At 39.8% G+C, this 14,559-nt stretch overlaps 1 protein-coding gene across 1 annotated transcript; it reads right to left on the bottom strand.

Annotated features, from left to right (window-relative positions):
- Positions 1-4,092: 4,092 nt before the first annotated feature.
- Positions 4,093-5,037, bottom strand: LOC130454984 (olfactory receptor 998-like). The gene has a single exon (XM_056801746.1). It carries the CDS (start codon positions 5,035-5,037, stop codon positions 4,093-4,095), a length of 945 nt encoding a protein of 314 aa, XP_056657724.1.
- Between the last annotated feature and the right edge of the window lie 9,522 nt (positions 5,038-14,559).

Raw genomic sequence — 14,559 nt, 5'->3', positions numbered from 1 at the left:
TTTGATCTTGACACTTTCCTGTAGGTGCTGGTGTTACCCCTATTTAATGGATGAGGAAATAGGCTTAGTAAACACTGCTAGATACTGTCTGCAAACAAGGGAAACCTTTCCTCTGTATTATTTGACCAGGGGCCATCCATTCTGACTTCCTTTGGATAGGTAAGTGGGAAGAAGCTTAGTGACTTCTTGTCTGCATCGCTGTCTCCTTTGAGTAAGAGCTTAGCCTTTCTGCTACACTGCGGTGTGCTTCAGGTCTGTGTGGCTCTTTGTGACCCCATTTGGAGCTTGGGGGAAAGGATACTGAAATGGTTTGTCATTCCCTTCTCCAGTTCATTTTATAGATTAGAAAACTGGGAAAACAGAGTTATGTCGTTTGGCTAAGGTCACCCAGCTGGTAAGTGTCTGAAACTGGATTTAACTCAAGTCTTCTTGATTCCAGGTTCCATCCACCGCCCCACCAGGGTGCCCACTTCCCTGTGTAGGGGAGACTAAGTCATTTAAACAGCATTTACTCTCATCAACACAGCCTGTTACAACATATTGAGCCAACGTCCAAGCTGTCCATCTTCTGGCCTTCTGGTGAAACTGCAGTGCCACAGACCCTCACCACCACAATTGCTATTCCCAAACTGATTGTAAGCTTCTCACTTGGTTTTCTAATTCTCTAATTTACTAATAAATTTAAACATTTTTATGGGTAAAAAAAAGAAGAAGAAGAAAACATTGCTTCGATCCTTCTCCTCCAATTTCCACGTATTTGTGCATTTTCTGCCTGCTCTCACGTGGGCTCAATTCATGAAATATATCTGGGTGGTCACACATTTACCCCAGTCCAGAGAACCAGGATTCATGGGTAGTACTGATGAGTGTGTTCGAGTCCTTCCTAGTTAACAAACAAGTTTGAATGTTCCAGAGTAGCCCAGATATTGTGAGGGGTAGGCCAAAGAGCCAAAGTTTCATTCCTGGAGAAAGCTAGCCCCCAGCAAATCCAGGACCTTCGTGATGAAGTTTTCCCTTCCATAGGTTGCTACGGCTAATCTGACCCCTCAAATATACCATCAGTACCCTAGCCTGTCTTTATACAGGAGGGTATTGATAAACATCAATCACACCTCCAGAAGAACTTAAGAACCTTTGCTATGAACAGTTAAGGGTTTATTTATTTAATTAAAACCCTTACCTTCCATTTTGGAGTCAATGCTGTGTATTGGTTCCAAGGCAGAAGAGTAGTAAGGGCTAGGCAATAGGGGTCAAGTGACTTGCCCAGGGTCACACAGCTGGGAAGTGTCTGAGGCCAGATTTGAAACTAGCACCTCCCATCTTTAGACTTGACTCTCAGTCCACTTAGCTACCTAGCTGCCCCCCAGTTAAGGATTTATTGGTTCTATGTTCAAATTTTATTTTCAAAGCATTTTGCTTTAGTTGGTTGCAGACTGTGGCTGGTTTGGGAAGGCTCAGTGGGACGCGAAATGTTTGGATTATTCAATGGTTGCTCTCCTCTCATCATTTATCTCTGACACCACCAAATCAAAATGATGGTTTTCATGAAAGAAGGGGCTAAAAGGAAAATAAAGCAACAGAATAAAATACAGAATTCATAGATATGCCCAAAAGTAACTGAACAAGAGGGTAGCTGGGTAGCTTAGCAGTTAGAGAGCCAGGACTGGAGCTGAGAGGTTCTGAGTTCAAATATGGTCTCAGACACTTCTGAGCTACATATAATCCTGGCCAAGCTATTTATTCCCCATTGCTAAGTCCTCTTTGCTCTTCTGCCTTACGATCAATATTGATTCTAAGGCAAAAGATATGAATTAAAAAAGAAAAACAACAGAACAAAATTAAATCCCTACAAAGAAGGCTCTGAAATATTAGGCAGAACTAGTTGTGAATGAGTGTGGCCACTGACTGTCACTTTAAAAGTTTACCTCTTGAAACAATACAAAGAGCGCTAGATCTGAAGATAAAAGACTTTTGTCCCAATCTTGACTATGGGATGCTGAATAAATAACTTAATTTCTGTTTTCTAGGCCTTGGCTTCTTCACATGTAAAAGAGAGGGAGGGCAAATATTTTTTTTATTTCCTAAGATCCTTTCTAATAGAGTCCAAAATTAACAACATAAATTGTAGTATTAATTGATGGCCAAAAATTGATAAGTCCACCTAATTAACCAAGAACTATTTTTTAAGTTTATAGAACTTCTGATAGACTGGTTCCTTTATGGTTCTTTTTGAGAATGTTTTTAAAGGCATAAAATACAAATGAATTATAAAAGAAACAAATTATATTTAAATGGTTTCCAAAATGTATTTATAAAAAGAAAAACACAAGTTCAAAGGTCCCAGGTTCAGAACACTTTAATGCTTTTATCTGAACGAAAAATACATTTATGAACACATACTACATGCAAAACATCTTGATAAGGAGCCTGGAATACAAAGGAAAAATTAATAATTCTCCACTGTCAAAGAACTGACATTCCAATAGCCGAGGGTAGAGGAGAAAGAAAGCAAACAGAAAGTTTTATGTGAAGTCAAATAGAAAAATTGCAGAATCTTTAGCAAAAGAGATGTCAATACAATTTCTATTGTGTCATTTCCATTCATATTTCAAAGGAATGTTGAGGCAAGTGCATTTTTCCGGGTCTTTGGATATTTCTTAAGTTCCCATGGAAGTAATTGATAGGCTGTATCTTCCACGCATGAGGCCTACAACAGCTGTCCTGGAAGATGAGCCAATAACTAGGGGTAAAATGGTCATATCATTGGTAGCAAGGAATGCAGGTCTGCACTCCATAGTGATTTGTGCTCTCAATTATGGCTCCAGTGACTGTGATCAAAGGTCAACCTATAGACATGAAGGTACTGCTGTTCACAAGGCCCTTTCAATATGTATATATAGATACAGAGAAATGTCTATATCTATATCTATGTGTCAATATATGTATATATCAATCTATCATATCTAACAAAAGACATAGACAGACTAACAGACAGATAAGAGAGAGAGACAGAGAGGCAGAAGGAGGGATGATGGAGGGAGGAATAGAGGGAGGGGAAGGGAGAAAGGAGAGAGGGAGAGGGGGAGGGAGGGAGGAGAGGGGGCGGAAGAAGGGAGGGAGGGAGAGAAATCCATAAGGCCAAGAGATCCCATTAGAAATATTACAGGGCATATCTGCTTCTTCATTCTACATACTTCTCCATACCACCACTTAGAAACGACTTCATAGTCAGAGAATGGATCTTCATCCAAAAAATGTCATGAGTGGACCACCTCACACCTAGCAGATTCACCAATATGGGAGCAAAGGAAATAACTGTTGGAGATTTGGTAAAATTGGGACACTAATGCATTGCTAGTAGAGTTATGAATTAATTCAACCATTCTGGAGGATAATTTGGAATTATGCCCAAAGGGATTTAAAAGATTGCCTACCTTTTAATCCAGTCATACCACTGCTGAGTTTGAACCCAAAAGATATAAAGAAAAAGGCATGTACAAAAATATTCATAGCCACCCTCTTTGTGGTGGCAAAAAAAATGGAAAATGAGGGGATGCCCTCTTATTGGGGAATGGCTGAACAAATTGTGGTATCTGTTGGTGATGGAATATTGTGCTCAAATGAATAATAAAGCAGAGGAATACCATGGGAACTGGAATGACCTCCAGGAACTGATGCAAAGTGAAAGGAGCAGAACCAGGAAAACATTATACACAGAGACTGATACACTGTGGTACAATCAAATGTAAGTGACTTTGCTACTAGCAGCAATTCAACGACGCACGACAATCCAGAGGGACTTATGAGAAAGAACACTGTCCCCATCCAGAGAAAGAATTTTGGGAGCAGAATGAAGAAGAAAAATATAAGATCAATTACGTGGTTCAATGTGGATATGATAGGGGTTTTGGCTTTAAAAGATAACTCTACGGCAAATATAAATAACACGAACAATGATACATGTATAACCCAGTGGAATTGCTTGTAAATTCTGGGAATAGGGAGGGAAGAAGGGTGGGAAAAAATCATGAATCATGTAACCATGGAAAACTATTCTAAATAAATAAATAATATCATGAATGGAGCTCCTTTTTATTTACCCAAAGAATTTTTTTTCCTTTCTAACGTCCTTCTGAATGCATTTTTCACCTCCTTGTTTCTCAAGCTATAGATGAGGGGATTCAACATGGGAATCACTGCTGTGTAGAACACAGACACAACCTTATTAAGGTCCAGGGAGAAGCTGGCACTGGGTCTTACATAAATAAAGAAAAGGGTCCCATACATGATGCTGACAGCAGTCAGGTGTGAGGAGCAGGTGGAAAAGGCCTTGGACCTTCCTTCAGCAGAGCGGATCCTGAGGATGGCCAAAAGGATATATATGTAGGAAATTAGAATAGTCAGACCACTGAAGACTCCCACACCTCCAGCCATGATGAGAAGGACTAACTCATTGAGGTGGGTGTCAGTACATGCAAGAGAGAGCAAAGGTGATATATCACAGAAGAAATGATTGATGACATTCTGGCCACAAAAGGGCAATTGGAAAGTTAAGACAGTATGAGTCATAGAGTTTAGAAGGCCCATGATGTAAGGCCCAACTACCAGATGGATGCAGACACTCTGAGACATGACAACGGTATAGAGTAATGGGTTGCAGATTGCTATATACCGATCATATGCCATTGCAGCTAAAAGGAAACTCTCGGTGGTCACAAAGAGTCCAAAGAACCACATCTGTGCCGAGCAGCCTAGGAAAGAAATGGTTTTCTTCTCTACAAAGAAGTCGGCCAACATTTTGGGGGCAATAGTAGATGAAGAGCAAATATCTACAAAGGACAAGTGGAGGAGAAAAAAGTACATGGGGGTGTGAAGCTGGGAGTCTATCCATATCAAGACGATCATACCCAAGTTCCCAAAGACAGTGATGAGATAGAAAAACAGAAACATGAGAAAGAGGAGAACCTGTTGCTGGAGATGTTCTGTAAATCCGACGAAAACAAATTCAGTCACCACGGTTTGATTCTTAGCTTCCATTATATGCTATCATCTGATAAAAGAAAAAAGACTAGTTTTATTACTGAATTATCTAGAATGTTCTTCTCTCCTATCTTATAGTATCCTTAGTTTCCACCAAAGTACATCTGTCAGTGCTTCCTTCCTCATGAAGATACCTTTATAAGAATTTTTCCCTTGTTTTCAATAGGGAAGAGAGAGGAGTAATAATGTTGCTGTCCGACTGTCCGAGAGAGAGAGAGAGAGAGAGAGAGAGAGAGAGAGAGAGAGAGAGAGGAAGGGAGGGAGAGAGAGAGAGAGAGAGAGAGAGAGAGAGAGAGAGAGAGAGAGAGAGAGAGAGAGAGAGAGAGGAAGGGAGGAGAGAGAAATGACAGTGGTCTATTCACAGAAAAATATGAAAGGAAATACATGTGGAAGCCCAGATGAAGGGGACAATCATGAAATAATGAGTTGAATTTTTATTGCAAAGTGTTTTTGTTTTAATAAAGCAGGATGGAATGGAGAATTATGGTTTAATAAATAATCGACTTTTAATCTTCTACTTTGTATGTAGAATGATCATTTTGTTTTAGAATTGAAATTTTTAAAATGTTTCACAGCAATAAAAGAAATTTCCTGGTATAAAATATTCATATTTTGCATAGTTTATTTGTAGCCTATGAGGAAAAGCAGCCTTCTCTCATTATGACTAGCACATTTTCTTTATCCATTGTTGTCCCAGAGTACAAGGCAATCTAGGAGTATGTTCAGATATTTCCTCATTAATTATTAAAATTGCAACCTCTCTCATTAATCAATTATTATTATTATTGAAGTTGGCCAATTTATTACATGGTATTTCTGAAATACACTGGATAATCCTCTTATCCCATGAGCTTTTGGTCATCTCTCTCCCTCTCTCTCTTTCTCTCTCCCTCTCCTCTGTCTATATATATATATGTGTGTGTGTGAGCACATATAATAAAAATATACACATAAAATATACATAAGTATTGTGTAAAACATTGAAATTTCATGACAAATCAACATCATGATCTATAGAATTTATGCAGAGGGTAACAAATGATAAAATAATATGAATAATTATTTATGATGAATCCACTCTGAGAAAAATCACAGCCAAAGTTCTCCCTAACCATTAATACTATTTCTGACTTCTCCTTAATTTCAGAAATTCAGACATTGATGTTCTCAGGACATCAAGAGACGAGTGAAATCTCTTTTGACTTCTAGGTGGCCTAATGGATGGTTTCCTAGTACTGGAATCAGGAAGAGCTGAGTTTGAAACTTTCCTCAGGCTAAGTGACCTTGGCCAAGTCATTTACTGTCCATCTCCCTCACTTTCCTCATCTATAAAAATGGAGATAATAGTACCACTGTGAGTATAAAATGAGATGATATTTGTAAAACTCGTTGCAAACTTTACAGCACTATCTAAATACTAGCATATATTAGTAATAATAGCATCAAGGATTTTTGTCACATTTCTTGACAAGAGGATGGTTAAAATCAACTCTCTCAAAACTGTTATTATGCCACTCCTTGTGCTCTATCCTCTTATCATCTCTCTGCAGCCATCACAATGAACATTCTCTTCAGGATCTTGGTTAAGCCCTCCATGTGCTCACAGACTCCTCAAAGAAGAAAAGTTAAGCCATAATTGTTCATTATGTTCAACTGAGCTTCCAAAGATAGTCATAGGAGTTTTATTCTCTGTGGGAAAAGCTATAGGAAAACTGGATCCCCGTTACGGCAGGCAAACTCCAACGGTAGGACGAGGAACCCTTTGAGAGCCCTAATTAATTTTTGCTTTGTGTCCTCAGGACCAAGCAGAGTGTTTTATACATCCTCAGCACTTCATCCATATTTATTGAACCCCGACTAAATAAAGCAGTTACTAATGCTAGCTGTCTTGGGTCATAAAGTGACCTCAAGTGCTTTGAGTTTTGTTCCTTTCCCCCATTTCCTACATACCTTCTTTGGCAGACATTTCAGGTAGGGGGAGGACCTGTTTTATCAGCTGACTTGGGAAGGTGCATAATGGTGCCTCTGTATCGGTACACATGTGCAGTGACTTGTCTCCATTAGGGCAGCGAGAGGTGGCCAGTAATGGGAACATCCCAGAACCCTAACCGAATCAACAACTTAGAACAAGATCTTCCTAGAATGTAAAAGGAATGAGGTTATCGGAGGGCATTGGGAGGGCATGAAAAGAATGGAGATACTAAAAGGAACTGGGAGTCCCAGAGCCCTCTATCCCTCTTTAGTGCTCTCCTTCGAGATCCAGGCATTTGTGCAGAAATCTTTTTCTATCACCTCTCCATTTGCCCTTCTTCACCTAAACCAGAAAGAGGATATAAATTGGCTGTTAGGATTAAGCCAGACTTCAGTTCTACGACTGATGCATCATTAGGAAGAGAAAGATGTCAACTCAGTGGGGTGGATTGAGCATAAGCTCTTACTACCCCAAAGCATCTCTTTCATTCAGATTCCTGAAATATAATTATCCGAAGTGAAAAAACTCCTTAGGAGAGGTTCTGATCTCTCTCTCTTTCATTTAGTTGGAAACACCACTGCCACATAAGTGTTCCGAGCATCATTTTAATCCAGTTACTACCATGATCAAAACCTTTCGATCATTCCCCAATTGTCTGCATAATAAAATTAAAGGGGGGCAGCTGGGTGGCTCAATGGATTGAGAGTCAGGTCCAGAGATGGAAGGTGAGGTCCTGGGTTCAAATTTGACCTCAGACACTTCCTAGCTGGGTGACCCTGAGCAAGTCATTTAACCGCCATTGTCTAGTCCTTAACTGCTTTTCTGCCTTGGAACAAATACATAGCATTAATTCTAAGACAGAAAGTAAGGGTTTAAAAAGTGATAATAAAATTAAAGGTAGTTAGCATGGTTTTCAAATCCCTGCACAGAAGGCTCTGACCTGTCTTTTCTGCTTGATCTCACATTAATATCTATATATGTACATATCTGCCAGATTAGACAAATTTCCATATGTGGTAGAAACCAAGGTGTTCTTTCTTCTGCACTTCTTCATTCACTTCTTAACTCTGGAATGCCTTCCCTACCCATCCATCTCTCTGCTGACATTCTCTGGCCTCAATGACCAGTTTAAAGAGCATCTTGTTCATAAAGACTTTCCTGATTCCCAGGTAGAAGAAGGGATCCTCCATTCACTAAACTCTTCACGACAGAGTCCTTCTTAGTCTGCAATCATTGGCTCTTAAGATATTCTGTGTGAGGCTCTCATCGCTCTGAATGGACCATGCATTCTTATAGGATGAAGGCGTTACTCATCATCATTTACCCTCCGTTGCCTGGAACAATGCTGTGTGCATCACTGCCAGCTCTCGAGAAATATCTTGCTGGGTAAATATTGGGGAAGTCTTGGCTGAACAGAGCTCTCGGCCCTTCTTGTACCCTTACAAACACTCCTCCTATTTCTAGGGTGCTCACAACCGGCATCATGAAGTAACACAAAGATGCTCGGGTTTCCAGGCAGGAAGCCACCAGCCGAGTCCCTGGTCTGAAATTTACTAGCCATTAGGACCATGGGAAAGTCCCTTCACAGGCCACTTATTTGAGGACTGACTAAGCAAACTGAGTTGTGTGAATAAAAAGGAATGTGATTGTGGCGTAGAAAACAAGTCACCCTGGGAAGGCTTGTATAAACAGAAGCAAAGTAAAGAAACCATAATCCCAAAGAAGATAAACACGATGTCTGCAGGAATGTACATGAAAACTCCACTAAAAGACCAGAGAACTCAGGGCAGTGTTGACTCTTGGCTCCAGAGGACTGGTTAATCAATCGAGAAATCGTTATGAAGAGCTGGCCTTGTACCTGACTCTGGTGCTAAAAAGCCATCAAAGAAACAGGAGAAGTCCTGGTCCTCGAAGCATTTACATTCCAAAAGGGAGGATATTCTGTACATATAAAACTATAAACAAACAAGAACGGTCTTTGGGTCAAGGGTGGCACTAACAGCTGTAGGGATCAGGGAAGATCTCTCTCTTCCTGTGGGATGGAGTGTTTGACCTGAGATCAAGGTCGATGACAAAGCTCACTAGAGGTGGGAGACCTGTGGCATATGACCTCCTAGAACAATGTGATGGGGGAGAGGGGAGAGGACACTGTAGGGAAATGCCAATGCCTTTAAAAATGATAGGCAGGAGGCAGATGGGGGATCAGTGGTTTGAGAGTCAGGCGCAGAGACAGGAGGCGCTGGGTTCCAATCTAGTATCAGACACTTCCCAGCTGTGTGACCCTGGGCAAGTCACTTGACCCCCATTGCCTAGCCTTTACCACTCTTTTGCCTTAGAACCAATACATAGTATTGATTCTAAGATGGAAGGTAACGGTTTTAAAAAAATAATTAATTAAAAGAAAATACAAATGAAAGGCATCTGCAGATTTATTTCTCTTAACTATAGAAAAGAAATAAAGTGATTTCTATTATTTGACTTTTAGGGTTGTTGTGAGGAAGAAATTTCTAAACATTTAACATTAAAGAAAGAGGAGATATAGTGTCCAATTGGTGGCACGTCAGTGTAAATTGCTTCCTGGCTTTACTCTCTTCTATTACAGAGATGAGGTGGGGATGGTTCAAGGGGGTCGGGGGGGGGGTGAAAGCTCAAGACCCACATGGTTTATTTTACATTTTGGCCAAGTTCAGCCTGGATGGCTATAGGCAGTTTCTTCTTTCAGGAAGATACCTGACAATCCCTCTCCCACCCAGTAGATATACATCCCATCTCTGAAGAATCCCTGCTCTTCAGAAGAAATGAACTAATCTGATCACGTCTATCTGGTCCCATGGTCCATGCCCAACAAAGCCTTCCACTGAATTACCTTTGCCAGGAAATCTAGTCCTGCTCTTTGGAAGAAGGTCATTCCCATTTCTATGGCAGAATAGTTTTCTCCAAAGCAGGGCAAATCTCAGGGTGCAGAAACTTCAGAGACGGCATCTTAGTAGTTATCTACTCAAGCCATTCCTGAATAAGAATTCCTTCCATTTTATCCCCATTTTTTATATGAGGAAACTAAGTTGAAGCGATTAAGTGATTTGTTCAGGGTCATATGGCTGGTGTCTGAGACCACATTTGATCTCTGGACTTTGTGATTCCAAGTCCAACACTATCTGCTGCATCATCTAACTGCCTATTAAGTCAATATGTGGCCTCCTGTGCTTTCCACTAATTTTTGCTAGATGCCCCCCACCTCAAACTCATGGAGAGTAGCATCACACCCACACTGCCTCCGAATCTTCTCTTCTCCAGGCTTGATATTCCCACTCCCTCCAATTTAGCAGTGAGTCATGGAAACAAGTACTCTCATTTTCCTGGTCATCCGCCAGTCAAATGTTCTCTGCATTATCAGCTCTTTTCCTAAAATATAGTGACCAGAACACAAGAACTATGATCGACGTTGTCTAGATGAGGAATCTAGGAGTCAATGTCTCAGATTAGACCTTTGACTTCATAGACACTGGACAATACTGCTAAGGAAAATTATATACATCCCATCTCTGAAGGGCCCCTGCTCTTCAGAAGAAATGAACTAATCTGCTCAAGACTATCTGGTCCAATGGTCCATGCCCACTTCCCAATGAAGATTAGGCACTGTTAGAGTTTTACCTGGGGCACTGAATGGTGTAATGACTTGCTCAGAGTCATACAACTAATAAACACAAGAGTTGAAACTCGAACCCTGTCTAGATGTTCTGGTTCAAAGGCCAGATCTCTCTCTTCTATGCAGTGTTGCTTCTCTCTTAAGAGTCACAGGATCATAATTATTTTGTAGATGTCACTCCATATTTTAAAACTAAATTCAAGGTGCAAATAAAAGCAAAATAAGTAATTTAATACAATAATATAATTGATTATAATGTAATATAATAATATAATATAGCATAACATAATGTGAAATAACATAATATAATATGATATGATATGATATAATGTGATATATGACATGATGTGATATGATATAATATAATATACCAAATTCATGCATTTTCTCCATAGAAATTCTAATGTCACTATGATGCTAAACCCATTAAGGAATTCTGTTTTTTCATTTGGAAAACAGTGGATTTAAATCAGTTGAGAGCTAGTTATTTCCAACTCTATGTATTTATAAGAAATTATAATATTTGAAAGAGCCTGAATAACATATAGCATCCTGGATTTAGGTCAGGAAAAATTTAAATTCTCCCCCAAAGTATGATGTGACCCTGACCATGTTAATTAACCTCTCTTGTCTTCACTTTCCTCATCTGTAAAATGGGGATAAATATGACAATATATAGTTCTTACTTTACAGGGTTGTCATCAGAAAAAAATATATAAAGCACCTACCAAAACCTAACGTACCATATAATTAGCAATTATTAATATTACCAGTCAAAGCTATTGCTTGGTGTCATAAAGGCACCGAGTATTCCATTCATTGCATAGAACCCAGCTACTTTTCTGATTATTGGGTATTGTTTTTGATCCGATTTTGTCATCCAGTTTCCTGAGCTCTAGAATAATTTGTAAATGTAATTTATTTGGAATTTGTGGGTCTCACCTCTTTGAGGGAATTCTTCATTAGTCTCTTTTGATTTTTTCAAGGGGAATAAGGGAAGCCAAAGGTGCCCGCTAAAAACCTCATTGACAAGAAGGAAGATCATCTCCCTTCCTTGTGAGGACCCTCTCCAGGCATCAGAGCTTCCTGTTCACTACATGAAGAGGCTGGAATCTGTCTTTTCTGCATCTCTTCTGAAAAAGAAAATAGAGTTGGTACCTTTGCGTTGATCTTCAAGAGAGGCAACATAAGGGAGGTAAACTTCTTAAGACACTGGAATTTCCTTGGTTGGGAGCCAGCTCCCCAGTGAACCCCTAACCTCAGGAGCTTTATCCAATGGAGAAGGAATTAAAATAAATAACCTTGGCAGATTCTGAGTCCAAAATCAACTCACAAAGGAGCGTTCTCTGCAATGGAAAATCTTCACTTTGTAGCAAGGGATTTAGAAAAAGGAACTTGGAAGTCATTTAAGTTTCCAGGAGAAAATGAAGCCCAGACAGAGAAAATTGCACTCGACAATATCAAACAACATTAGAGGAAGCAGATTTCAAAATATAGATGTATATGTATAGCATGTACAGTGATTAAGATATAATCTGTGAAGTCAACATGGAGAGCCAATAAGACTTATCTCAGCTAGAGCTGTTCACGGCTAATACTGTTCAGTCAAAACCGATAGACACAGCTCTCCCTTCTGTTAACCATGGATTGACTAACTTTGGGGAGAAGTAATGAGAGGATCGTTGATTTAGAACTAGAAGGGGACTAAGTAACAGTCTGTCTTCTCTAATACTTTCATTTCACATAGAAAGTATCTTAAGCTCACAAAGGGGCTTGGATAAGTCACATAGCTGGTGACAGAGACAGAGTTTGACTACAGGCCATCTAACTTCAAAACCAGGGTCTAAATATCTAATGGAATACTAGTAGACTAAATTCCTCCCACTTTAGTGTGATTGGCCAGTGTGACAAGGAAATCACTTTTAAAGACTGATATATATTAATTTAAGGTCGCCAAGGAATTCAGCTATGTAATTCCTAAATGAAAACTCAAGTCAGCAGTCAATCTTTTATGGAGTTTAATTACAATAGGAGGAAGAAAGGAATTAGAGATAGAGAGAGAGAAAAGGGAGAGAAAGGAATAGGGCTTAAATACCCCTTCTGTTTAGGCTGGGCCAAATGGCCCAAGCCCTTAGATAGCTGGGGCAAAGAAAAGAGATCAGTCCCTATTACTCACTTGACCAAAATGGAGAAACAGTCTCAGAGGCCCCCACCTTCAGCTTCCTTCAGAGCAAGCTTCTCAGAGCACACTCCAACCTATCAGACAAACTCCTTAACCACCCCCTCCTCGAGTCTTCAGACCCCCCTATCCTTAAGGAAACCATCCAAGTGTCCTCCCCTCAGTCCTCACATCTACCAATCACCTGTCCATCAATTTCCCTGTGCCAATGGAGGCTCTAGCTTAACCCAGGACCGCCCAGAGGTCTCTGGCTTTGCACATGTCTGTTGAAGGTCATATTTTCAAATAATTAAATCTTTGATCCTTTGCTACAGCCCTTTCTAAATCCTGTTAACCTGAGTAGGGTAGAGATTGGAATATTTAAATTTTGATCTAGGCTGCAGCCCTTACTCAATCCTGTTAGGACTGAGTAGGGTGGAGACTGATTCCAAGTATCTCCATTGTATCAATTCTAAAATCAATCATGACTCAAAGAAATTCCTGTTCTATGCTTAAGCATAGGTCAAAGTCCTTTCCATTGTTCAGCAAAAGGTTTCTGTCCTAAAGTAATCTTAAGAAGGGAGGAGAAGGAACCTCCCATGCCAATGGGGTTCACATTCCAATAGTCAAGACTCACTATCAATAGGAAATTTTTCAAGTACGAAATTTCCCAATGGTGAAATTTCCAACATTTATGAGTCTAAGAAATTTTGAGGTTTACACCAGGTTGGGTTGGAGATGGGAAAAGCAAGAACAAGCATTTATTAAAGTGCCAGGTACTGTGCCAAGTGCTTAAAAATAGTATGTCATTTGTTGTTCGCAAATACCCTTTGAGTTAGATGCTATTACTACCTTCTTTTTTATAATGGAGAAACTAAGGCAGAAAATAGTTAAGTGACTTTTCCAGGGTCACACAGCTAGTAAATACCTGTGGCTAGACTTGAATTCAAGTCTTCCATACTCCAGGCCCAGAAGCACAGTGCCAGGAAGGAAACATGAAATCTCCTTTATTTTTACTTGCATAGGAACATAGATTTAAAATTGTGTAATTAGAATTTTGTACCCTAGGACTCCGTTTCCCAGCACCCCATTTTGTGGTGATTACATTTTAGAGATAAGGTTTCTTTGAGTCTGCCACCCCTCGTGTTCTTCTCCCACTTTCCCAGTCTGGTAAACTTGTCTTTACTCAGGCTATACTTTTCCTCTACTTCAAGTGATTATCAATAAATTTTGTAAAATATAATACTTGGAGTTATTGGATATTAATTTTTATCTTACAAAGCTCAAAAGTATCTTAGAGGCAATCTAGTCTGACTCCATCATTTTACAAATAAAACATCTAAAGCGTAAACAGATGAAATGACTTGCACAAAATCACACAATTAGGAAGCATCCTATTACAGACTAGATTTGAACACATCTTCCTGACTCCAAATGCAACAAGAGCCACAAAGCCCTCTCATGAAGGATATATGGGGATTCATCTTACAAACTATCCTTCATTTTCTATAGATCTTGAAGATATTCTTCTCTTTGTAATAATACTTTAAAAAAAATCCTTAGCTTCCATCTTGGAATCAATACAGAAGAGTGGTAAAAGCTAGGCAATGGGAGTTAAGTGACTTGTCCAGGGTCACACAGCTGGGAAGTGTCTGATGCCAGATTGGAACCCAGGACCTCCCATCTCTGGCCTGGCTCTCAATTCACTAAGCTACCCAGCTGCCCCCTGTCAGTATTACTTTA

Source organism: Monodelphis domestica, chromosome 6 (assembly GCF_027887165.1).
Source record: "Monodelphis domestica isolate mMonDom1 chromosome 6, mMonDom1.pri, whole genome shotgun sequence".
Lineage (NCBI taxonomy): Eukaryota > Metazoa > Chordata > Mammalia > Didelphimorphia > Didelphidae > Monodelphis > Monodelphis domestica.
Note: the sequence above shows the minus strand (reverse complement) of the source record. Positions and strands in the feature narration are given on the sequence as shown.